The sequence below is a fragment of the Corylus avellana genome, chromosome ca4, assembly GCF_901000735.1.
Source record: "Corylus avellana chromosome ca4, CavTom2PMs-1.0".
Taxonomy (NCBI): domain Eukaryota; kingdom Viridiplantae; phylum Streptophyta; class Magnoliopsida; order Fagales; family Betulaceae; genus Corylus; species Corylus avellana.
In genome coordinates this window covers 792,020-819,378 of record NC_081544.1, presented here as the reverse complement: position 1 = coordinate 819,378, position 27,359 = coordinate 792,020, and the positions used below count along the sequence as shown (strand labels likewise).

At 36.0% G+C, this 27,359-nt stretch overlaps 3 protein-coding genes across 5 annotated transcripts; 2 read left to right on the top strand and 1 right to left on the bottom strand.

Annotated features, from left to right (window-relative positions):
• Positions 1 to 5,097: 5,097 nt before the first annotated feature.
• LOC132176949 (uncharacterized) lies at positions 5,098 to 12,645 on the top strand. Of its 2 annotated transcripts, XM_059589114.1 has the most exons (15): positions 5,098 to 5,521; positions 6,662 to 6,781; positions 7,996 to 8,055; positions 8,204 to 8,305; positions 8,536 to 8,619; positions 8,702 to 8,820; positions 8,936 to 9,037; positions 9,592 to 9,708; positions 10,320 to 10,385; positions 10,504 to 10,570; positions 11,225 to 11,278; positions 11,354 to 11,443; positions 11,706 to 11,762; positions 11,851 to 11,889; positions 12,011 to 12,645. In XM_059589114.1, the coding sequence occupies exons 1-15, from the start codon at positions 5,504 to 5,506 to the stop codon at positions 12,128 to 12,130; spliced, it is 1,215 nt and encodes a 404-aa protein (XP_059445097.1). In that variant the 5' UTR covers positions 5,098 to 5,503; the 3' UTR covers positions 12,131 to 12,645. The 2 variants fall into 2 exon arrangements, with proteins under 2 accessions (XP_059445097.1, XP_059445098.1); XM_059589115.1 differs by lacking the exon at positions 6,662 to 6,781.
• An 830-nt stretch (positions 12,646 to 13,475) lies between these two features.
• On the top strand, positions 13,476 to 18,327 carry LOC132176948 (pentatricopeptide repeat-containing protein At1g10270). 2 transcript variants are annotated; one of them, XM_059589112.1, is made up of 3 exons: positions 13,476 to 14,029; positions 14,467 to 16,465; positions 17,935 to 18,327. In XM_059589112.1, exons 1-3 carry the CDS (start codon positions 13,566 to 13,568, stop codon positions 17,974 to 17,976), a joined length of 2,505 nt encoding a protein of 834 aa, XP_059445095.1. In that variant the 5' UTR covers positions 13,476 to 13,565; the 3' UTR covers positions 17,977 to 18,327. The 2 variants fall into 2 exon arrangements, with proteins under 2 accessions (XP_059445095.1, XP_059445094.1); XM_059589111.1 differs by having other exon boundaries at positions 13,477 to 14,029; positions 17,800 to 18,327.
• Positions 18,328 to 19,432: 1,105 nt separating this feature from the next.
• On the bottom strand, positions 19,433 to 24,795 carry LOC132178893 (glycosyltransferase BC10). Its single transcript, XM_059591469.1, has 2 exons — positions 23,585 to 24,795; positions 19,433 to 20,291 (listed from the first exon to the last, which is right to left on the bottom strand). Exons 1-2 carry the CDS (start codon positions 24,122 to 24,124, stop codon positions 19,650 to 19,652), a joined length of 1,182 nt encoding a protein of 393 aa, XP_059447452.1. The 5' UTR covers positions 24,125 to 24,795; the 3' UTR covers positions 19,433 to 19,649.
• Positions 24,796 to 27,359: the final 2,564 nt, after the last annotated feature.

Sequence of the window (27,359 nt, the reverse complement as noted above, 5' to 3'; positions counted from 1 at the left end):
TCCTTGACCTGGACAAGGAGGGGATTGAGATAATTCAATCTTGCATGAGCAGCCTAACCCTGGAGTCAACCTTGTTGGAACAAATCAAGGCAGCACAGCTTTCAGACAACGAGTCAACTATAATTCGTGAAGGAATGGAGAAGGGGCTACAACCAGATTTCCAAATCTCCAAGGATGGAGTGTTAAGATTTCGTGACCGAGTGTGCGTTCCCAATAATGCAGAACTGAAGAAGGTCATCTTGTCAGAAGCCCATCAATCCGTATATACAGTCCATCCGGGAAGCACGAAGATGTATCGAGACTTACGCAAAAGCTATTGGTGGAATGGAATGAAGAAGGATATCGCACAATACGTGGAGCGATGCCTGACGTGTCAACAAGTTAAGGCAGAACATCAAAGACCTGCAGGGCCTTTACAACCTCTCCCTATTCCTGAATGGAAATGGGAACGTATTTCGATGGACTTTGTGTCTGGTTTTCCCAATGCTCAAAGTGGTCAAGATGCGGTTTGGGTCATTGTTGATCGGTTAACTAAAACTGCACACTTTCTACCAATCAAGATGAATTACAGTATGGATCGGCTTGCAGAACTCTACATCAAGGAGATCGTACGACTACATGGAGTTCCCGTATCCATTGTATCGGATCGAGATCCAAGATTTACCTCAAGATTTTGGCGAAGTTTACAAGAGGCAATGGGTACAAGGCTAACTTTCAGCACAGCATTTCACCCTCAAACCGACGGGCAAACGGAACGGACAATTCAAACTTTGGAAGATATGCTGCGATTGTGTGTTCTTGATTTCAAGGGGAGCTGGATCCAATATCTTCCATTGATAGAATTCGCCTACAACAATAGTTATCATGCGAGCATTGATATGGCACCTTATGAAGCATTGTACGGAAGAAAGTGTAGGTCACCGATATATTGGGACGAGGTAGGAGAGCGGAAACTACTTGGGCCAGAAATCATCCAAGATACATGTGAGAAGATAACGGTAATAAAGCAGAGATTAGCAGCAGCTCAAAGTCGACAAAAGAGTTACGCTGATACGAGACGACGAGAGCTAGAATTTGAAGTTGGCACAAAGGTCTTCCTCAAGATTGCTCCTATGAGAGGAGTAATGCGATTCGGAAGAAAAGGGAAGTTGAGTCCCAGGTTCGTTGGTCCTTTTGAAATTCTTGAGAAAGTTGGGGCGGTAGCTTATCGTTTGGCATTACCCCCGAACTTAAGTGAGATTCATGATGTATTTCATATATCAATGTTGAGGAAATATGTTCCGGATGCAACACATGTTTTAGAAAGCGAACCCCTTCAAATCCGACCCAACATGACTTACGAGGAGACACCAACAAGAATACTCGATAGAAAGGATCAAGTCCTTAGAAACAGAAGTATATCAGTAGTGAAAGTCTTATGGAACAATCACTCAACAGAGGAAGCTTCATGGGAACTGGAAGAAAGCATGCGTAACAAATACCCTCATTTGTTTGAGTAAGTTTCTTGTAAAGTCTTATTTTATGAAGTACGTAGAATAGCATAATTACTAATTGATTGATGAATATGATAGAATCTAAATTCATGGATATTGTGATAATTAAAGTTTTAATTTCGAGAGCGAAATTCTAATAAGGAGGGAAGATTGTAGCACCTCAAATTTTGAAAATCTTATTTTAGAAATATTAATTTGATGCTATGATTATATTAATATTCATATTAGGCAATGATGTTAATTCTTGGGAAATTTATGATATTACCGAGAGTGATAATTAGAGAATGGTAATTGGTAATAATATGATAGTAAAATGGAAGGTAGAATAATCAATGGTAGGTATAATAGTAGATGGAGATTTATAGATGGATACTAGTAGATGGAGATTTATAGATAAGTGCTAGTAGATGGAGATTTATAGATAAGTACTAGTAGATGGAGAATTATAGATGGAGATTAGTGGATGAAGGTTTATAGATGAAGATTGGTAGATGGAGATGGTTTCCTATAAATAGAGTCCTCACCCTTCACAAATTTCACCACTTCACTCCCTTCTCTTCCACATATTCTTCCTTCTTCCGTTTTCTACTCGGTCTTTCTTCTTTCTGAAAGTGTTTACACGAAACAGAGAGAGAAAGGGCGAGACAAAGCGTTGCAAGAAAGAAAGAACACGAGAGAGAACGGACTTGAGTAATTAGTTTGAAAGATATACTAGTAGTGTTAATCAGATTGGAGCAACTAGATCATTTGACCACTTTTAGCTTCAGTCTAGAGGTAAGTAAATTCACTACCCCTTCTAAAATTACTTCATGTCATGCTATTTATTTATTCTTGTATCAAACTGTAAATGATTATTTTATTTACCTGTCATGGATATATGTTACATGCATGAAGCATTTCTAAAAGAATTATTTAGAAAGTTTCTATTTCTTTAAATGCTTTCTAAGTACACAAGTTTATATTTGGAAAAGTTTCCATTTTTGATAAAAGAAAGTTGAGAAAATAATGATGATTATAAGAAAGAAGAATGATGATAAACCCTCCTACATGTTGCCCTAAGATGCATCAAAAGAAGTACAAAGAGAAGTACAAGAAATGAGTTAAATGTTTATGAAATGAGGGCACATGTATGGAGGAGAGTATTTTTGGCCCCAAGATAAGTAAGGATGAGAGGAGTTCGGTACCGATACTCGGATGGAGGCGAAACCACGGAAGGAGGCTATGCCAGAAGGTGGTATTCCATCAACTAGACCGTTGAGTGCACCAAGAAAGAGTTAATTGACGGTCGGGCATGGCTGTGGCCACAGTTCAGTGCCATGGTCACAAGGACCCGCAACCCTCGTACACAGGGGTAATAGTGTACATGGGCCCTAATATGAGAAAACGATAATATGATTTCAACGATGATATACTATGATGATTTTCAATGATGGTATACTATGATGAATTTCAACGATGATATACTATGATAATTTTCAATGATGATATACTATGATGATTTTCAACGATGATATACTATGTTGATTTATAAAGATGATTTATAGCGATGCATTATGATGATGATGTAATAGTACGTATATGCTACGGAAGATACAATCGTCCATACATGTATTATTATTATGGCTGGATGTATATTTATTTGCGAAAACGATTATCAAAACTGAGAACAGGGAGCAAAACTATTTATGGTTGTGAATTTTACTTGCTGGGCCCCTTTGGGCTCATTCAGTTTTATTTCTTGTTTTCAGGTAGAAAGGACGCTTGAATAGAAGGCCGGAATGGGGGCGGGAATAATTATTAACTTTCAAAGTCTTTTCATATCAATTATTGTAATAATATGATATTCCGCAACTAAAGTTTAATGTTTTCTAATTTCGCTTGTAATAAACTCTTTTGAATAATGTTTTATACATTTATCGTATCCTTTGAAATTAGTGACTGATGTATCTTATGATTCGGGTGTTAACTTTCATTGTAAAGAAGCCATTGAAGGGTAAACTCAAATTTTAACGGGTCGTGATGTTACAATATTGATGAAGCCAACTTGGTTTGATATGACATTACCATTATTAAACAAATTAAATCATATTAAGTATATGGTTCTTGAGACTCACGATTAAAAAGTCTACTAAAATAATCATGTCACATGATGAACATTTCCCCACTATGGAGCCAACTAAAATGAGATCGTGGGGTTGTTGTGTCATTGACAACTCAAGCCTGCATTTCACGAGCGTTATTATTAATCTTGTTTTGTTCTCTTAAGAATCTTTTGTTGAAAGATTTCTATTTTTAATTGAAGTTTACTCCTTCTATAGAATTTTTAAAAAATAAAATAAAAAATTATTGGTTCTATTTTTTATGCTAAACAAACAACCAGCCAATGATACTTAACACGTGTCATACTTAGCCCTTAAATGAACAAAGGGACATGTTTGCATGTCATTGTCACGGTTGTTGTTCTTGTGTTTGGTTACTTGCACGTGTCTATAAATAATAGCATTTGATGATCAAAGGGCTAGACTTTGCCGATAGTCACATCAGTTTGTGAAATATTTATAAAATGTTTATATGGTATATAGATGTACTCTTTGGATAAAAGCACGGTAAGCACCGATATTTTCTCGAATAATGCTAAAAATTATATTTTAACTCCACCACGTTTCTTATGTGATAAAGCCATCCGTCATTAGATACAACTTGTCTAAAAAAAAAAGGAGTGCAATTAAAAAATTGATTGAAACTGTCACATTAGCATGATGAGATCAAAATATAGTTTTTAGCATTACTCAATTTCCTTAACGTTTAGGTTTTCTATATCTATTAAAATAACAAAATACAATAAGATTTATGAGAAAAGCAAAAAGCTAAGAGATATAGAGAATACACAAATTTGAGGGTGTTGAGGCTTTAGAAGCTTACATTCACTACTAGAAAGTGCATTATAGGACTATATGTAAGACTATGTATGAATCATAAATCTCAAGGTTATTAAACCTCATGAGGATAGTAGTAGTAGAATAAATCGTCTTTCAATTTGAAATGACAAGTAACAGTTTTATGTGAATACAGTACTCACACGTTGAGAGTAAGTAGGAGTCTAATAGTAGTTATCCGTCTATGATAGTTATCTGCGTCAGTAAAGACATTTGTATTATTTAAATGATTGTTACCGATTATATAAGAGAGATTGCTTCGAAGTATTCATCAAAGGGCACAACTCTTTTGTTTTGTTATTAGTTGATTCGCATCAAAAGACATATATGAAAAAAAAAAAAAAAAATCCTATATATTATAACAATATAAATGAACTCATCCTAATATATATTCGTTAAAAATTTGTATTGACAATATGAAATACTTACCCAATCTCAACCTAAACAAATATTTATGTGATTAATCCTATCAATAACCATATGCTGGTGACAAAGATTAAAACCATGACAGGCTGAACTCTATAATTATTTGCAAGAAAACAATAAAAAAAAAAAATACTCTATTTATTTCGGTTTAAAATATTTTAAATCAATATTACGACTTTTTTCGCAAGATAAAATATTAAATATAAAATAACTGAAAAATCAACTTGAACGCATTTATCTCGGCACCCGCTCTGGTTCGTGCGTTTGTAGACTAGAAGTAAGAGCGACCAACAACAGAGTGCTTCAAAAGACACAGGGAAAGCAGAGGATGGAAACTTCGCTGCCACCGATTGCTTCGTGGTTTGGTGGGTTTTGAAGCTTTGGGTCTCCGACGCCTGTGCTTGAGAATTTTAATACGGCACCGTTTTTGGTTGACGTTACAGTAGGAGAATAGCTTCCTTTGCATGCTCCATTAAATTAATGGAGTATTTATAGTTCGTATTATTCTCTTATTCATTCCTTACTTTACTTTCAAACTTCTTTTTGTAATCTCAAAAAGCTCTCTCTTTTCCTCTCTCTCTCTCTCTCTCATAATACTTTCTGCGCGTGCTTTGGGTTTTCCCGGAAAGCAAAACAGCAAAAGGAAATATGAAGACTTTCAATTCTGTAAGCTCTCCCTCTCTTCTCTCTCTCTCTATATGCCAACACGCATGTGTATGTATATCCTCTGCATGATTATGCGTTCAAATTCTTAGCCTTTTGTACTTGTACTTTCAGTTTTAATTGTACTTAACTATTTATTTATTTATTTTTTTAATTTTTAATGGGGTTTTTATAAAATTATACTTAAGTTTTGGGGTTATGAAAACAAATTGATACTGGGTTTTCGAGGATATGATCGATGGTAAATTTTTTGTTATTTTTATTTTTTGAAGTTCGAGTTTGTTATTGTCTTTTACTTCCCGTTTGGTTGATGAGAAAAAAGAGTATACAGAGGAGAAGTGTTTTTGGAAGTGGTTGTTTGGTTGATTTTTGTGTTCGATTTTACAATTTCTTGTGATTGGTTATGTGTGTTTGGTAACTGGGAAATTCGTGTAAATCATTTGAACGACGACTTGGGTCAAAAAGTATTACAAGGTGATGTGTGCTTGGTAACTGGGAAAACTCGAGAGAAGGAAAACAAATAGAATTTACGTTCTTATTTAGTATTTGAATTGACTGTTAAAGCTTCTTATTTTGCTTATTTCGTTTTTGCTGCAGACCTCTCTGTCTTTCTTTTTTCTTTTCTTTTATTTTTTACCTTGCGAATTTGGTTGACTTGGAACTCCTTGAATCATATGTTGAGCGTAATAACTCTCCTAATAATATATGCATACTTTTCTATATTTTCCAAATTTTGACCCGTTGTAGTAGTTGAGAAATTTGAGGAGAAGAAAAGACAATAATTTCGCGTGTTGTTTTCAGCAAGTACAGCTGTACAGGTTCTTGTTCCCACGGGTCCCAGAAATTAATTGATTCATAATTCAAAGTGTTCATCCATTTTTCAAAATTGAGTGACTATTGTTCATTAATGTGATTCTCTTCAACCAAGTCATGGATACTGGTTCAGTGACTTAAAGTTTGGGAGAATTCTTATGATACTTACGACCACTTCTATTTTTTTTTTTTTTTTTTTTTAAATTGCTCTTAAAATATATTTTATAATGCTTCTGTGCTTCATTCAAAATTCATGATTGGATCATTGAGCAAAGAATGTGACTACAACTTCGCATGTTATTATGCTTTTTTTTTTTTTTTTTTTTTCAGGCTTCTGTACTTTCAGATCTAAAGAATAGGACATACCTCTGCAGTTTCTTAATTATAGCATCTTTGATTTGTGGTGCTTACTTCATTGGTAATTCCTTTGTTGCAAAGGAGTACAAAGATGTATGTATTTCTAACAGAGCTTCTTTTTAACTATTACTTGTTAGTCATATAGATTTTAATTTGAGGGCCACTGAAAGTCTTGTTCAATTAAAAAGGATATGCTTTGACTTGTTCAGGTTGATATTCATATGTTTTTGAAGGAAAGTATATGGGGCTGATGTTATCAATTTTGTTTAGAAAACCTTCCGAGCATCAAAATTTTCAATTCCATTTCAAATTATGTAACTTTATGTCAAATGATTTTATTAAGTTTGGTTAAGGCTTTAATGAAAGCACCAACATAGGTTGGCCTATAAGCCAGAAGTTGCAACCAGAAACTTATTGAAAATTTTGACTTCTGGCATGGAAGCAATATTTCTTCATCTTTTTATGATACCTTGCAAGGCTAATCCACAGAGGAAGAATTTGAGATAGAGAATGTAATAAGTTGGAATTGAAAGTGGCATCACTAGATATGATCAACTTGCTGCTTAACTTATAATTCTTATGGCAAGACTAATTGGTGTTGATGACTCCATGACTTAAATATATGTAAATCTTAAGTTGAAAGACTCTTTGATGTGATAGTCTAGAACTTTAAAAACACCACTTACTAATTTAGTCTCTTAAATTTGTTTTTTAGGGAGAAGTCTCTTAAAGTTAAAGTCAAATTTCTAGGTGTTAAATTGAATTGGTATTATTAAACCATGAATCCTAGGTATAATAGTATTATTGGAGATTGCAAGATGAAGTAAGGTTTTCTTTTTGAAATTCCCACATCCCCTTTCATCCTATTCTGATCTCTTTGTCATATTTGGCTATGGATTGGCAGATATCTCTTGGGGCGGCACAAACTGTTATTGATTAAATAATTGGCTTGGTTAGATTATTTGTTTTTTTGAGTTCTTAAACTCATGATTAAATGTTTTGTTTAGACGTGTCAGAATTAATTCTACTGCTCTTGGTCATCATTCTCTTTCATACTGTATGAGTCAGATATAAAACTTTTCATACTGCTGGCTGTCCATGTCTCGAAAATTTGAAATGTTATGTAATTACTGAAGGATAAATCAAATATCGTGGGCAATTAATCTGGGTGTGAGTCGCCTAACCTTTATATTTTTTCAAAACCTGTAATCAAACTTTGAATTTGCACGGATAAATCAAAAAGATTCGTAAGAAGGATCATAACTAATTAACATACATCATAATACTTCTTGAAATCACATGTGCAGAGATTTACAAGATGGAGAATGATTCCTACTAAAGAGAATTTAAAGTCTAAGACATGCAAGGTCTGTCTCTTTTTTTTTTTTTTAATTTTTTTTAATTTTTAATTATTTTTATTTCTTTTATAAAAGAAGTCCTTTCTGTAATAGCATATTAAGTTGAGATGCTTTATAATTTATCTTTCTCCTCTTATTCTTCCCCAAAATACCTTAGAATCATTGCAGGCCTCCTGGGAGTGAGGCATTACCTGAAGGAATTGTTGTCGAAACATCTAACTTGGAAATGCGACCATTATGGGGTTCTGTTCCAAAAAATGTAAGTGAAGCCACTGCTGAGATTCTCAATGTTTGGCTGGCTTAATTTATCAGATATTTTGTATTATTTCACAACAATTTTGTTGTGGTTGTTTTAAATCACATGATAATTGACATATGGTGTTACAAATTGCTAAGAGTCATGCATACACTTTCATGCACTAATCTGTTGATCTTCTTGGCTTTTTTGTGTAATTTTTTTTAACACATACCTTGTAATATTTGTGTCAGAACAATGCAAATCCTTCTGTTAACTTGTTAGCCATTCCAGTTGGAATCAAGCAAAAAGACTTAGTGAACCAAATTGTGAAAAAGGTATAGGTTTTCCTTTAATTTCCCTGTGCTTCCAGAATCTTCTCTTGATATTTGTGTCTAATATCTGTGCATTCTATTGCAGTTTCCTTCAAGCAATTTTGTTGTGATGCTTTTTCATTATGATGGTGTTGTGGATGAATGGAGGGATTTAGCTTGGAGTGATCGTGCCATACATGTGTCTGTAAAGAATCAAACAAAATGGTAATGTTGACTCTTCCTAGATGGTTGTTTATAAATTACAATGGGAGGTGGCCATGTCTTGAGTTTATATGCATAAGGGGACTCTTTTAATAAAACAATACCATGTGATATGTAGGTGGTTTGCCAAACGTTTCTTGCATCCAGATATAGTTTCTGAATATGATTATATATTTCTTTGGGATGAGGATCTTGGAGTTGAGAATTTTGACGCAAAACGGTAAGTATTGTTTTCTGTTAATTTTCTGGAATGATATTGCAATCCTGTATTGCCTACTCTGAAACTCCACCACCAGCCTTTGTTGCATCAATGCCTTGAATAAAATATGTTACTCCGAATATTGAAATAACAATCTTGTGTGGAATAAGAAGACAGATAAGATTCTTAGAAATGTGGAACTAATGATCATCACTATTACTGTTTTTGGAATAATAAACTTTACATCTCATTTTCGTTTTAGAACAATATTTTTTATGATATGCATCTAACTCAATTTTTGTAATTATTATTTGAAAATATAGTTTTTATTTTTTATTTTTTATTTTATTTTTATAAGTAAAATGTAGTTGTTATACCATAGGATGTGTGGAGATCACAGAACATATATTGTATTGGAAAGCAAATCAAGTATAACAGATGATAGTAGGAGAAATAATCCCAGCTTCATACCTTGGACATATTAACAACATAGTAGAGTTTTGTTCTCTTTCTTTTTTTCCCCCTTCATGGAGGTCGATTTAGACTTTAAACTCAATATGCTGAATATCTTGCAGATATCTATCTATTATTCAAGAGGAGGGACTTGAGATATCACAGCCAGCACTTGATCCTGTTAAATCAGAGTTGCATCATCCAATTACTGTACGTAGAAGCAGATCAAGGGCGCATAGGTCAGTGTACTTTTCCAGAACAAACGGGTTGCTGCATGATTAGATCTATACTCTAATTAATCTTACTGCAACAACAATTAGATCTATACTCTAATTAAGGGCTAATACTCACCATGGTTACACCCATCAGTCTATGGGTTACCTTTCAAGAGGGGGAAACAAAATTGCAGGGTTAAAACTTAGAGATATTGTAGGCATAAGGTACTTGATCAAATGTTTATTGAGCTGCAAGGTTATTGGAAAAGGCTTTGTGTTTCCTTGTGCTTCTATTGAATTTAGTTGAGTAGTCACATATGAAGATTTGCAGCTTTTTTTAATGCAACAAGGTCTTTTTGTCATCACTTGCATGGTAGTGGTATCTGTTTTAATATATGCCAAATCTTTAGCAATTGTGGTAATTGACTTTTATAGAGTAAGATTGTCATCAGTTTCTTTAAATTGGATCCAAATGTATGCGATATAATTGAACTTATCAAAAAAAAGAAAATGTATGCGATATAATTGAGTTTGGCCCATTTTCATGTAATTTTTTAACAAATTGAGTTTGACCCAGTTTCACGTAATTTTTTAACAAATTGAGTTTGACCCAGTTTCACTTAATTTTTGAGCAGAAGGTATTATAAGTTTAAAGGCAGTGGCAGGTGCGACGACCAGAGCACTGATCCTCCATGCGTGGGGTACGGAATCACCAACTCTATAGCTGTGTGGTTGTTCTATCATTTATTGCTTTTTCCTTCTCATAAATTTTAATATTGCTGAACAAATTCTTTGTTTTTAATAAAACGTGTTATGCAGTTGGGTGGAAATGATGGCACCCGTGTTCTCAAGGTTAGCTTGGCGATGTGCGTGGTACATGATCCAGGTATAAAATACTCAACCACTGTATGAACATTGAAAGGCATAATGGAAGGGAGTTTTGCAAATTAAAGTGAATGGATGACGGTATAATGAGGATTTCTTTCACATCTAATCAACCATATCAGATTGAATTGCTTAAGTCGGCATCATTGATTATGTCCAGCCTACTTTACGTTGATTAATGCAGAATCTTTTTATTCTTGCTACGTTAGACAAGAACATGTCAACCATATTTTTTTAATCAGTTGAGAATTGTAGACGTGATAGTGGGATAATATTTTTGCTGTCCAACTGATATGAGTTTCTTACATCAAAACAAATCTCTTACTATGGGTTCAATGTGGACCTGGCTTGAAACTAACCTTCTATTATTGAATTAGAACTTAAATCTGCATGACTCATGTGATACAGGTAACCTGAATCCACCCTGTAAAGCTAACTGTGATAGAAACCACCTTTAAATGGTACATAAAAATGTCTTGGAAAAATCAGAAAACTTTAGATAATAATAATAGAATCAGACTGGTCAAGTCTGAGGAGACTAACCGTAAATTCAATCTGGATCTGCTTGCTTTGAGACGGGATTTTTTTTGCTCTCAACTTTGGACTGCATCTTCCTTTATGGTAAGTTTTCTTTAATGGTTTTTGTCCTTTTCAGAATGACTTGATCCATGCATGGGGCCTCGATAGGAAGCTCGGCTATTGTGCCCAGGTAACTATTTCTTTCCTAGAGCTTCTTATATTCAGCTCCATTGGGAATCTTTGTGATGTTTGGACTATTTTTCAGGGTGATCGAACGAAAAGAGTTGGTGTTGTTGATTCTGAGTACATAGTTCATCTGGGCCTTCCCACACTTGGTGCCTCAGATGGAAATACGGTGAGTCATCTTTGTATGTAGCACTATCTTAGGAGTTGGTTGGTCAAAAAAATACTGAAATAGTTGTCTTGATAGTTTCCTTTTTGCGTCAAACATATTTGCTGCAGATCACAGCATCACAAGTTTAATAAATTTACCCACAATCACGTGTCTTTTTATATACTTGTGATTATGTACTGATGAGGACACATAATTTTAATGATCAATAATTTTGATCTGCCTGGCAGGCTACTCACTTTCTACTATCTGCTTATTCATGCAGTTAAGCAATCATTCCCTGGATCATTCTTTAAAAGAGACGTCAAATCCACCAGTGCCGGTACATTTATCTAAAGCTAAAGTTGCCTTCTAAAAGATATTTCATCTATGTAAACTGAGTGTTTTTTTTTATAAAATTAATTTTGTAGGCACCATCAGACTCCCAAAAAGTCGATCCTAGATCTCTAGTAAGTGCCAGTGACATTTTTTTGCTAATATGAATGCTGCAAAGTTCTCTCTCTCTTCCATTCTATATCGTCAGCGACCACGAATCCAAAAACTAATTACTGAGTAACGAATCGTATGCAGGTCCGGTGGCAGTCCTTTGTTGACATGCAAATCTTCATGGCAAGGTGGACTAATGCGTCGAAGGAGGATAATTGTTGGGTTGATCCTTATCCACAATCGGGGAACCAAAGAACAAATTGATTTGATTTATATAGCCTTCATCCAAGCAAAAGGCAAGGTTGCTGACTGTTCTCATAAACAACCTCAGTCAAAAATCGAACAAGCATCCCATGTACACCATTTTTGTGGTACTTCAAAAGGTCAAAACCACTGATGTCTTGTTCTTTTGGATCTTGCAAGGAGCTTGTGACCTGGTATCACTGGCCATTGTATCATATGGATTTTGCCCTGGCCAGGAGCTAACCAATTCTGCTGTCCAATTTAATTTGTATCATTCATTTGGTGAAAATTATAGAAAACGATTTTCCATTACAGATGAAATATGAGAGATCCACGGGACACATGAAATTTTTTCCAAGGATTGTTGATAACCTTTTCAATACCAATGTATTTTTTTTTTTTTTTGTGTGTGTGGTTGAAAGTTGTTGTATAACGATGTAATTATTTAGGCAATTGGGTCTTTGTGGATCTTCAATTTAGTTGTACAACTTGTTCTTGATGCATCTCCAATGTATATATATTCATGTTTTCTGACAGTTGATGTTTCAGATTCTAGCTTTATATTAAGAGTAATTCTAGCTTTAACAAGAATTGATATGAGAGTTAACTGAGATGAACATGTTAGTATTGTAGAATAAAATTGTAGTTTTTAGCATTAATTTATTAGTTACTAGAGTAATGCTAAGAATTACATTTTTATCTCACAACTATCAGACAATGCTAATATATTAGTCACAACTAACTCTTGAACCAGTCCTTATTTGTTGGGACTGTCACGTCAATATTATGGGGTAAATGATATATGATTGTGTCACATCATACTAAACAACAAAGTTAATTTGCAAGCAAAGCAAGCCTAAACTAACCATTCCTGCAACTTAAAATTTTGATTTTGGCGTAAAGATATGGGGAAAAAGGCGATTTTTGCCCCTGTGATTAAAATAATGTTAGAAATTATATTTGTATTTTATAATTATTTTATGAATAATGCTAGAATGAAGACTCTTATTTTCTTTATGTCATTTTAAATGTGATATGACTTTTTTTTTTAGACATGTTGGCACAAGAGAAGGAATGAGGGATTCGAATTAGTAACCTTCTTTCATGAGGTGTAATTCCCAGCTACTTGAGTTACCTCTTGAGGACAAATGTGATGTGACTTTTAAACCACCAATAAATCAAAATTCAATAATGATAATCTCAAATTTAATAGTGATTTTATAAAGCATTTCCCTAAAATTAAATTTTGACAATTTGATGGTTTTTTATTGTCATAAATCTATATATTAAAGAAAAAAAAATTCAGGACATTTTCCCATGAAAAATAGACATTAAGAGACAACCTTCCACTAAACCTTTCTCATACCCACTAGGGTTTAAGCAATTAACCCTTCCATTTTTCTGTCTCTCCCTCAAACACACAAACACAAACACACTCACAGAGAGAGACACCAACATGTCACTCTTTCGCCTCGTCCTCCTCCGCTCTCTCCGCCGCTCCTCGGCCACCTTTTCCCCCAACCCACAAACGCAAACCTTAACCCCACTTCTCAATCATCTCCAAAGCCCCAACACCGAATTCCAAACCACATCGACGCGCGGCTTCGCGTTCTCGTCGGCAGAGGAAGCCGCAGCGGAGAGGCGGCGCAGGAAGCGCCGGCTGCGTATCGAGCCGCCTCTGCACGCGCTCCGGCGCGATCAGGGCCCGCCACAGCGTGACCCAAACGCGCCCCGGCTGCCGGACTCGACGTCAGCGCTGGTGGGGCCGCGGCTGAACCTCCACAACCGCGTGCAGTCGCTGATTAGAGCTGGCGACCTGGACGCCGCCTCCGCCGTGGCGCGCCATTCCGTGTTCTCCAACACCCGACCCACCGTCTTCACTTGCAATGCCATCATAGCTGCCATGTACCGCGCCAAGAGGTATGTGTGTGTGTCTGGTGTTTGTGGAGTTTTGAACATAAAGGCCTAGCTTTTTTGTTCGAGTAGTTTGATTATAGTTCAGGTATCCACTACACCTACTTCGCTGTGATGGGGGTGTATGTTGATTGTAAAGGTTTTAAGGTAGAGACACAATTTTTGTTTCTTAGAATAGTTTGATTGATTCAGGTGCAGTGAGGCTAGTGTTATATTCGCCACATCTTATTTGAGCAATACAGCCTGTCTGCCTGACGATTTTCTTTATTTTTGTAACTAATTATTTTGATTTTTTTTATCGTAATACGCATATTTTTGTTTTTATCGGTTTTTGCTGGTTTTAAATTTTGATATGATACCCAATTCTTCTTTTATATTTTTGGTTTTGGTGTTGAATTGGGATTCGACATAGTGGTTAAATGTGACTATTTTGATTGATATAGGTACAATGATGCTGTTGCTCTATTCCAATACTTCTTCAACCAATACAATATTATTCCGAATGTTGTGTCTTACAATAATTTGATTAATACCCATTGTGATGAGGGGAGGGTTGACGAGGCGATGGAAGTTTATCGCCATATTATTGAGAACGCACCATTTAGTCCGTCATCGGTCACATACCGGCACTTGACAAAAGGGTTGATTGATGCAGGACGGATTGAGGAGGCAGTGGAACTTTTGAGGGAAATGTTGAATAAGGGGCAGGGTGCGGACTCATTGGTTTATAACAATTTGATTAAGGGGTTTCTAGAGTTGGGGAATCTGGATAAGGCGAATGAGCTTTTTGATGAGCTTAAGGAGAGGTGTCAGGTTTATGATGGGGTTGTGAATGCAACATTTATGGATTGGTTTTTTAATCAGGGGAAACCGAAGGAGGCGATGGAGTCATATAAATCCTGGCTGGATCGCCAGTTTAAGATAGTGCCTGCGACTTGTAATGTTCTTTTGGAGGTGTTGCTTAAGCACGAGAAGAAAAAGGAGGCTTGGGCGTTGTTTGATTTGATGTTGGATAATCACTCCCCGCCAAATTCCCAAGCAGTGAATTCGGACACGTTTAACATAATGGTTAATGAGTGTTTTAAGCTTGGCAAGATTGAGGAGGCAATTCCCACATTTAAGAAGGTGGGAGTGAAGACAAATTCGAAGGCTTTCCAAATGGATGTTGCAGGGTATAATAATATCATTTCTCGATTTTGTGAGAATGGGATGTTATCAGAGGCGGAGATGATGTTTGCAGAATTGACAGCAAAGTCATTGTCCCCAGATGTCACAAGTCATAGGACTTTAATTGATGCATTTTTGAAAGCGGACAGAATTGATGATGCTTTAAAGGTGTTCAATAGAATGGTAGATGCTGGCTTAAGGGTAATTGCTAATTTTGGCAACAGGGTATTCGATGAATTGATCAGGAATGGCAAGGTAATGGATTGCGCACAGATTTTGTCTAAAATGGGAGAAAAAGATCCAAAACCAGATCCTACTTGCTATGAGGTTGTGATAAAGGGACTTTGCAATGAAGGTATATTGGACAAGAGCCAGGATTTACTGGGCGAGATGATGAGGTATGGTGTTGGACTTACTCCTGCATTGCAGGAATCTGTAAGTGAGGTGTTTGGGAAAGCTGGGCGTGGTGAAGAGATTGAGAGACTGTTACGTATGAATTGGTGGGGATCTGCACATGTGCAATCAAGAACACCTCCTCGAACAGCAGGACCTTCTCATCCACCTTTGGGACCCCCTCAAATGACAAGACCTCAACACCCACCATCTGAATATGCTCAAATGGCCAGACCACAGTACACACCATCTGGACCCCCTCAAATGTCCGCACCACAGTACCCGCCATCCAGATCCCCTCAAATGACATGGCAGCACCACTCTCCATCAGGACCCACCCAAATGCAGCAGCACTTTCCATCTGGACCTCGTAATATGGCCGGACTACACCACCCACCAGCAGGAACCCCTTCAATGACAGAACCACATAATCCACCATCTGGACTGACTCAAAAGGTAGGGCTATCAGGACCCACGCAAATGGCATGGCAGCAGCACTCTCCATCTGGACCCTCTCAAATGGCATGGCAACAGCACTCTCCATCAGGACCCTCTCAAACGGCATGGCAGCAGCACTCTCCATCAGGACCCTCTCAAATGGCATGGCAACAGCACTCTCCATCAGGACCTTCTCAAACGGCATGGCAGCAGCACTCTCCATCAGGACCCTCTCAAATGGCATGGCAGCAGCACTCCCCATCTGGACCTCCTCACATAGCTAGACTCCAGCACCAACCATCAGGAACCCCTCTAATGACAGAACCAAGTTATCCACCATCTGGAGTGAGTCAAATGGAAGGGCTGCGGCACCCACAGCCAGGACCTCCTCAAAGGAATGGACCCTATCAATCGTCATCAGAAATTCCTCTAACTGCAGAACAGGTAGCAGCAGCTTAGTTTGATACTCTGATATTAGGTCATTGATATACTGGTTCTCCTTTGTTCCAATTTCAAACAGGGCAGGGAGATGGCCACATCATTGTTATATCTCAAGTGTCTCTTTGTGCTTTAAGTTTGTGGTGGTCTGTTTCACTTGAGCATAATAATGTTGGACTTGTGACTATTCAGTCCCTCTATGTGTTATGCTGACATGACGAGCTAATTATTTTTGTACCCTGCTTCTACACATTTATTACATATGTTCTTATTCTTAAATAATCTCGATGATCATGAATCCTATGTGTTGAATTATGTGCTGAACCTGGATATGAGATGCATTTTTACAGAAGAATTAGCATGAAGAGCACGCATAACTCATTGTATATAAATTATTTGGATTGCATTTTGATGCTGATTTTGCTATGATTATGCAGCATATGTGATTCGACTGTTTGAACCAGCTGAGTTGGGTTGTATGCTTTATATGTTGCATTGTTTTGTATAAGTAGGGAATTTTTGCTAAATCTATATAATTATGTGCTGAACCTGTATGGAACCGATGCCTTTGGTTGTAAAATAATTTTTCTGCCCACTATGAACTTATATTTTATTATATGATTTTGCAAGGTATATTTCCATCGTGAAAATCTGTAAGTTTCCATATTCTTGTCTGAAGGGGGGCATGTGCACCACAAATGCGAGAACAAAATAAAAAATAAAATATAAAAAAAATTAAAGTTTTGCTTTACTACATTATGAGTATGGTTCTTTAGTGAAATAATATATTTGTGCATCCTATGATGAAAAATAAATAGTTGTACCAAGTGGATAAATATTTTATGTTAAAAAAAGGAACATTTCTCAGCACTTTGAATATCAATCGTGTGTAAGTTTTTCTGTTGTGAGTAATTTCCGTAAGTGTAACTGGTTTCTTATAGCTATTTCACGTGAGGGAAACTAAATCATAGACATCTGAAATGAGAATCTTTTTGTCTTCAGAAATTTTTCAAATGAATTGGCTTTAAGTGTAGCTTCAACTTTCTCTCATGGGCCTAATGTTACAAATACAAAACACTTTTTTTGCATGCTCCAACGTGCAAGTTAGTGTTCTGGCCTAGGATCATTTTTTTTTTAATAATCCAGTTTTAATCAGGAATATTTAGGAGTTTATTCAGAATTGTCTTATGTGACCACAGAAACTGCTTTGATGTCTATATAGTGGGGAGCTGCAAGGGTATTAGTAGTCAGTGTAAAAAAATGTGTTCCCCCCCCCCCTCTCCAAGGTGTCACCTCATTATATACAATCAATCTGAATTCAGGCTATTTCTGTATTTCAGGATCTTGTGCGGGAACCGGTTTGTGCTAACAGTATCAGGAAGTTGTGAAATTATGAATGCTTTTATGCCTGTGTATTTTGATAAATCGCAGTGTAGTTGTGGACATTTGCTTTGATGTTTGCTCTTCCCATGCAGAACATGCGAAAAGTTAAATGTTTGCTTCGAGAAGCTTTCTAGTTTTTCAACATCAACAAGTACTTTCACACTTTGATTCCTCACAACTCAATCTAAATTATCAACTCGTTCACTCGGTGCCGAGCAATGCAAGGCGTGCAACAAAAGCAGAGAAGATTGTGTAGTAGATATCATTGCTATATTTATACTAAATTCATTTGGCTAGGTTTTGAGGCTTTTCTAGATATAATTTTTTTGTTTTGTTTTGCTACCCTTTTGTCTTCTCTAGGCTCTTGTTTGTATTGGCTTCCCCAACTTGGCTTTTAAGCCTGTTGTTTTTTGGGGTTGGCTTGCTCTTGTTGAATATTTTCAATAAAGTTATTACTTAATAAAAAAAATTAATGTTTATACTCATTCGAAAGGAGGGAAATCATGATGTAAGGGGGTTAACATATTCCCATGTTTAAGGTCAAAACATGATATCGACTGCCATGGCGGGAGTAACGGAAAGGGCTAGAGAGAGAGAATGAGCCAGCAGTGCAAGCATCTTTGGAATTTGCAATGTACAAAGTTTTACTCAAATTGGGTTAGAAGAATTTTTTCTAGTTTAGTCTATTAAATTTATGCGTTTAGAATGTACGTGATTTTTGGAGGTATTTTAAACAGAGTATGAGATTTTCTTGCATGTATTTTGAATGATATGCTAGTTTAATAGAATGGGTTGAAAAATGTTTGTCCAACCCAATTTCTCGTTCATTATCTTTTTTGATTTTTCTTTTCAAAATAAAAATATTAACAATCAATCTAAAACCAAAAACACTTGAAAATTATTTTTTCCTTTATACTACGTCAGAATTTTTTTAAAATAAATTAAAAAAACCTTAAAAAAAATTAAAAAACAGAGGTTTTTTTTTAAAAAAAAATTCAGAAAAGGTAGGCCTAAGATGAACTATAGTTATTCTACCGCACCAATAATAGCACTTGCCCCTTGGGTGCTGCATAAGAGGGGCTAGATGATGAAACTGCAGGCACTCTCTCAAGTTCTACAGAATCATAACTTAATCTAACCTAATAAGGCATCAGTAAACTTATGACAACTAATATTAATAAGATTGATGATTCCCATTTTGAGAGTTAAACTCTCATCTTAGTACTTGGCCAACTACTTTAAAGATTTTCATGAGCCACTAAACCACGATAGATGGAAGCCTAGTCTCAGGTTGTGGTCATATTACTTTGCTATTGACCCTATTGGCTATAACCTGGAAAGCAGAAAATTAACTTGAACGCCACTCCCGTACATGAACAAGAAGTTCGAGCATTTCATAGAATTTCGGACTTCAGATCAAGATAGCATCCACACGTATTACAAGCAGAACGGTATCATTCAATACTTATTTTCCCTAACTCAACCAACTTCACTTGAAAAGGTAGTATTTGAATAGCAAAATCAATTACGTGCCACATGAACATGGACATAAAAGATTATTCAGGATTTAATGGTAACATTTATCTCTATATTAATGATTTTTTTTTTCCTCTAAAGGGCTGACAAATTCTCCTCTCAAAATTTGTGCAACAATGAGATATTCTCTTACAAAACTACCTGTACATTTATACCAAAACAAAAATCACTGAGCCAACAGTACTATGGTTGGCAAACCACCAATAATGCCCTAACAAAATCGAGAAACTCTGAAAAAATTTCTAAAAAAATCTCTGCAGAATCAGAATTTTCAAAATTCCATTATTGTTGAGGTGAGGTTGAGCAAAGGTTCCAGTGCACTTGGAGCAAACTTCCGAGCAAAGAGATAACAAACAGATGTCATCTCAGAATTATAACGACAGAGTGTGCCGTTATTCCTTATAGACTGTATAAAATCTTCTGTAATATTTGCTTTTTCATACTTTGCCGGGTGAGGACCCGACACTGACCAATCAACCCAAGTCACGGTCCGATTCGAATTCTGCGAACCATGGAACATGTTCAGGTAAGTTGGAATATAATGTTCATCTGGGTAGCAAGCAGGTAGACAATGTTTCCTGAAGAGGGTGTAGTACATGGTGTCAGCAATGATACTAACAGCCAGCGCGCGGTGAAGTTCAAACCATTGAGACCCTTTCCGCCATTGACGGAGATTTATATAGGGAAGCATGTGGCGACTGTAGCGACCGCGTCCATATCGGGAAGGGTCATCATATGACTCAACAAAGCTGTGTGCAGAACCAGTAAGATATTTGTAGACAGTTGGGAAGTTATAGACCGGGATGCAGCTCTCAGAAAGAAGAACAAATCGCTCATTTGAAAAGTCAAGCAGGGCATTGGCTAGAAGGCGTCTCTCAGCATCAGATAGTGTTGCTGTTCCCCATCTAACATTCTGAAGAAGAACAAAAATGGTTCAGTGGAAAATACATGCATTTTTTTTAAAGAAGTTAAATACTTACTTTGCAAAGCTTAAATTCTAAATGTCATTATAGAAGAATCTGGCAATTTCTTTTTACTGCTATGTAGAAAAAAAAGAAAACAAAAACTTACATATTATTCATTACTTAGTAATGAAAATCCATATGTTTCCTGTGTGCAGGTGTGTGTGTGTGTGTGTGTGTGAGAGAGAGAGAGAGAGATGCTTGCTTGGAGAAAAGATAAAGAAATAACTTTTTAATGCTCACTTCAATGGAACAAATTTATTAGAAATACCGACAACATGATGCAGATGACATTGTCCTGAGTTTTCAGTAACATAAGGAGCCTTCTTTTGAACCATTGAAGGGAGCATTAAAAAGTTTCAATGGAATAGTGTACCATCACCGATCATCAGATTTTGGAGTTTTAATGGAATAGTATACAATAATCCAAGATAAAAGAGAAATGTTATTTAGTAAATTGTTATACGATTAAGATGATATGACAATGATATCAGCTATTGACTTTTCTTTTTACGACCCGTTATTGATCTAAAGACTAATTTCTACTACCATGTCATCCCAGTTATATGGTAATCATATAGTAATCTACTAAATAAAATTACTTCAGATAAAAATGCATGCTACAGGTTCATATGTAACAATATGGATTCTCTTCAATTAGTATCCACAACTCCAGTAAAATAGGGAGAACTAATGCATATTAGGTATCCCCTAAACATGGAGATCAGGCACCACTTGAGCTAAAAATTTAATCCAGGAAAATTTGGTCTGATACCACTGGCACTTTTTCCAGTGCGTCTCTATAAGTGTGCAAAGGGTGTTGGCAACTACTTAGGAAAGAAAAGTTTATGTATCAATGAAGTTACTATACCTGTTCATTTAAAATTAGCTTCTCGATGAAATGTGAAGTCCATCAAGATATATACATAGCAGAGTGAAGATAATTTCAAATTCTTTTGGCACTACTGGTTAACATGGATGCTTCCTATCTTACAAAGGGGGGAATTCATAATCGTAACCCCATGATCGATTATGCCTATACTGACTCATGTCACCAACTCTAGTCATTGCATTGTGTCCTCTGTCCATCATCCTCAACTCTCATTCAACATTCTCTTAAAGAGAGTATACTTCATTATTAGAGACAGAAAAAACAAAGGCCAAGGCTCACACAACCTCTTTTCGCTTTACAATTTGAATCCCTTATACAGGAAAGCAACATTTGTTGCCATATCCAGCATTTGACTGGTGTTTGCCACATGTTGGCAATGGTGTAATTTGTTAAATCTTGGCAACATCAAGGTATATCCAAGCATGTTGTGTAAGTTCCACATACAAACTTGGGGCTTGTTTGCTAATTTTTCTAGGATTGCTTTTCGCTTTTTAGCAAAAAGCACAATCATTAACAAACAATTCAACACACAAAACACTCAAAACTGCTTTCACCTTTATGTTATATCACAACCAAAAGGCCAAAAACACATTCCAAAGAGCATTAGCAAGCAAGCCCTCAATGTCCGACACAAAAGTATATGTGCTTTAGAATTCTCCATGCTACATAGTAATTAGGCTGTCACCAAGCCTACTAAACTGCTTACTACATACCTTAGTTCCTAGGTATCCAATGGCAGCAGGCACGCTATGGAACACCCAGCCGATGTCCGGGCAACAAGTGGTGGTCCAAGTGATTGCCTACTCCATCGTTGATTAAAGCCTAGCGTGGGTTGTTCAGCAAGCTGGACAAGTCACAAAGCAATATATAAAATAAAACATACACTAACTCCAAAACTGAAAAGATGATCCACAATTAACCAATCCGATCATCTTCACTTCTTTTTCTCTTGGTTCTTGGTTGGACCCAATAATTAGTAGTTCCTGAGAATCATTAGTTTTAACAGGAATAATAATTTAAAAACATGTCTTAGTTTCCCTTTTCAACCTTCTAAGGGAAGAAATGAAAACGGTAAGGTCCAGCTGCATTGCAACTTAAGTTTACTGATTCAAACTTCAAGTTTTAGCAGTACACTAAGAATCTGTCTGGGATTGCATTAAAAAGTTTAAAACGTACTTTTAGTACATAAAAAATTGGTCTGTTTGATAAAAAATTCAAAAAATAAAAAAACTTATTTAACTTCTTTTTTTTCCTCAAAAAAGGCCAAAACGTACGTTAAAAATGAAATTTTTTCTAAAAAGTTCTTTTTTATTTTAAAAGCTCTATTTTTCAACACAATCACAAATATGCTATCAGTTTCAAACTCAACCCAAGAACTTCAAGCATAATCCACTACACTTCTAGTTTCTCCAATACACTCAGTTTATAGCTACTGCAATTAAAAATAAATAATAATAACAGGATTGATGGAAACTCAACCAACACAGTGTACTTCAGAACCAGATTCCCAACTTCAGCCTTCTTTGAACAGCATCCTCAATCAAACAATTAATATCAATATCCCTAGGCACCAAAAGAGGTCAACTTGAGGCATCCTATTTGCTTCAAAATTAGCCATTGCTAACCATCATTCCTTTGTCTTATAAGATTGAGTTTCAGTACTTTGAATTGGTCTATTGCTAACGAATTCATCCTTTACCAACAAACCTAAAGTTTCTGGCCAACTAATAACAATGAAATACAACTCTTGTTTTTCAAGTGACAGTAGGAAAGATCATAATTAGCAATTAAATATCAACTTCATAATAATTTGAAGTACCCCATATTTGCATCGGGCTTCAAGGCCATATATAACCTTCCCTGCAATGTATCATGTGAATTACTGGAAAAAGTTCTTTTCCATTCACAAGCACATAAACATGCTTCATATTTCCCTCTTCCATCCTAAATAAACTTGTTGATCTCCCAAGTAAGAAACCCAAGAAACATCCATACCCATTCCAAAATACAAAGTTCCATTCCAAAGTGACTTCAACATTTCTTTTTCCAACACATTGATCAACTTCTTTTACTCATTACCCCGCACATAAAACAAAACTACTACAAACCCACAACAACAATAAAAAGATATAACATATAATAATTGTTAAATCACCACTTAAAAGAGCTTAAGTTAATAAAAAATTAAAAATTCAATTAATATTTTAATACTCCCATGTGAGCTGAAATGAGAAGTTAACAATGACAATTTTTAACTCAAATATCATGTTAAATTTTAACTTATCACAAAAACTTAAATTAATAAAAAATAATAAATTTAATCATTCAATTTATATTCTAACCTACTCATACCAGACTCGGAATTTGACGGCCATAAAAGGGCGAGTTCCGGGACACATTGAGCTTGTATCCCGGAGGCGAGTGAACATAGATAGAGAACAACTCTCCGCCACGCCCCCCTCTGAAGAATCTCTCCCACAAAGGCAACATCGGCAAAGGGCCTCTCGTCAAGAACATGAAGGCCACCTTCGGCACTCTCGTCTTGTGGGGATACTCATTTTTCCTGGGCACCATCGACGCCCTCCACAAGAGCTCGTCATCCGACATTCCATGCGTCACATTGCTCGGCTTGAGAAACGCCTCCATGCTCATACAGTCCACGGGCTTCTCGCACTCCTTCACGACCGTGGTTGTGCCGACGGCGCAATTAGAGTAGAGCTCGGCCTGCGAGGCGATGTAGTGGCGGTCAATGTGCGACGTGGTGGCAAGGCCGATCACCACGCCGGCGACGAAGACCACTAGAAATGAGAGGATTTGAACCATTTTTGACAGACCCGTGTGCTTCTCTGCGGCTTCATCTCTGTTTCCGATCTTACTGCTCGTCCGACCCATTGGGTTAGATCAAAATCCAAAATTTGCAATAACTTTGAAATTCCTCTGTCTCTCTCTGTTTACAGAGCTATTTGAATTCCAGCTTCTCTGGAAGCTATTTGAATTGCCATAGCTTCTTCGAAAACTGTTTGAATTCTTGAAAAGGCTTTTTGGAATGAACCCCAACTTCTTCAAATGCTAATTGGATTCTTAAAAACGAAAAAAAGAAAAAGATATTTGAATGTCAGGTTCTTGAAAAGATATTTGAATTCTTGAAAATGGTAATCGGATTGAGGTGGTTGATTAATCAAGAACGAACTGTGAAATGCGAAGCAGAATTTTGATCCATTTTAACTTCAAAAACAGTTAGATAATCGAGAAAATTGGGTAAAAAAAATGGTGAGAAACGAAATAAACTCCACGACGAAAGAGAGCGATAGAGAGAGAGAGAGAGAGAGACAGCGAACTCGAATCGCTTTGATGAAACAAGATACGAATAGTTCGGAATATTTGATGGGATTGGAGGGTTGAACAGTATGTGAGCAGTGGGGATTTGGATCAGCGAAACGTTTCGGAGATGCTGAGACTCAAAACGCGTATCGGATTTTACAGAGAGAGAGTGGGGTAGTTGACGATGTTGATAGAACTTAGAAAACTAAGTGGGAGATTTGGAGAGAGAAAGCGAGAGTGAGTTTCCGAGAATATTAAGAAAGAAGAATCTCTGGATCTCACTCTTGAGAGTGACACGTCTAAAACTTTAATTTAATAATGTTTCTATATATATATATATATATATATTAGGAGTCTTGTTTGTTAACTTTTTTTTTTTTTAATGGCAAAATCAGTTCCTTTGATTGCATCAATTTGCAATTAGCTCATTGTTGTATAAAAAAGTTGTTGAGAACTTCCTCACATAAATGAAAAAAAGTGTCCAAATTTTTTACGAAAATTGTCAAATGCCAGGTTAGCACCAATTATATTATGACATGTCAGCACTAACTAGGCTAACCATAATTTCATTTGCCTCTTTCTCATTCTTTCAAGCATCAATTAGAATATTGAGATTGTGAAGACATTAATGAGGGAGACATGTATAGATTATCAAGAAGAAATACTACAAATGATGAAACAATCCCAGAAAGAAAGCTAAGAAAGTTGTCTCATGAGGTGGAGCTACTTTTCATTTCACATTTTCAAGCAACAATCACAGCAATCATCAAAAGCCTTCTCAGGTAGATCAAGAAGCACTCCATGAACAACCTAAACTGCTAGCCTCAGTGAATCACAACCTCTGACTAAAATACATGTTCATAAAATATCTTGAAGGATTGAATTCATCTTCAACAGAATCCATAGCAAGGGTCACTTGGTGAATGGCCTTGTGCTCCTGTGACGGTGAATATTCATGCGCACCTCATTGTCTTTGAGAATTGAACCGTTTCAAAAGTTTCAAGATGTGCCAACTTTTGAGCACACTCAGTTGCTAAATGAACCGTTTCTCACAATGTGTTTGGGGGCGTTACAAAAGTTTACAAGTTTAACATTATTCTAACAATTTGCTTTTTGGGACATTGAATCCACCAATCGGTGACCAAAGATTGTGACATAAAATAATGTATCACTGCCAAAAAAATGAAAGAAAAAATAACGAAAATTTATCAATTAAAACAAGCATTTGAATTTAGAAGAATGATATTGGAAAATCAATTACTAATAAGAATAGAAAAATACAAATGATGATTTTCCCAAATTTTTGTCATAATATCATTGAAGTAGTTCTCTGATCATTAACTTGAATCACTATGAACATCATGAATACTCAAAAGGGAAAAAGGATTACTTGATGCAATATCAGAAAGTATAATGCTATATACTATCTGCATTTATCTATCACTTGATTTCTCTTAAGCAATCTTCTTCTTCTTTCTTAATTTTTCTGTCTTTTTTCTTTCTGTGATATTCATAAATTATGTTCATGATGTTTCAAGGCCTGTATGTTGGTGAATTGCCTCGAATAAATATTTTCCCAGAAAAGTTTGACAACACTACAGCACAATTAAGATACTTTTATCTTTGTTCTTCATTTTTTTTCCAACTTCATAAAACAACATTGAATTTCAGAGAATTAACAACACGAAGGAGGCAATATGATTTACCCTCCAAAGATAAAGGAGCAGCACTGTGATGGTATGATATGCCTATTTTATTTGGTATTTACCCTGGGGTTTAAAAGTAGACAGAGGAGGAAGAGGACAGCCATTAGGAAGTCAAGTGTTTGGGTTCCTCAAGAAAGGGTGAATGCTACCAAACCAGAAAAAGGGTGAGCATTATGTGTGATCTTAACACTGTAATCACTTAAAGCATCCTCCAACAACTGTGGAAGACAGTCCACTCAAAAAAGCACCAAGAAATGTCTTCAAGGGGTAACTCAATTGGCTGAGAATCACGCCCCATGAAGCGGAAGTCTCTATTTCGAATCTCCGTCCCCCTCAAATGAAAAAACAAAAAAGCCCCAAGAAACGAAAAAAAAAACTGATGACATTGTGAACATGCTATGAATAAGGAAAAGGGAAGAGACATTCCTTGTGCCATGGATGAGGCTTTTTGTGTGGGAACTTAAATACATGCACTTTTATCTCCTGCCTGGTTGGACTTCCCAAAACCTGCACAAAAGTTTAAATTTCATGAGATAAAAATTTAGGACTTTCTTAGGGGTGCCTAAAATACTTGACTGCAAAATTATTCAAAAAACAGAAACAATATATGATCTATCATAAGGAAAACATGTGATTTTGAACTTTTTTTAACAATTAAAGTGTCTATTTTATAGTTTCATAATGGTGAAAGCACTTGTACTCCTCTATTTCCTGTTCTGATCTTCACAAATCTAATGGTGAATATGTAAGCAAGTGATTAAAATTTGAGGTACGGTGTTACATACTCTTAACAATTAAGATATCAATTACTTAATTGTGTACATTTGGGTGGCTCTCATGGTTTAGCATTTAGATGGGATCAATACCATGTACATACCAAGTGGTCTGTTTTGGATTTGTGGTGCTGGAAAATTGGAGCAAAGTACCATAATGGAACCCAACAAAGTCCAAAACCTAGATGTCATTGTCTACCTTTTGTTTTTTCATGTGAAATAACTGAACCCCTACCTAAAAACAAAAGTGAAAAGCTATCTAGATTTCTTTTTCTTTCTCTTGTTCTTTTACTCTTTTAATTTATCAATGATTAAGCTGAAAAAATC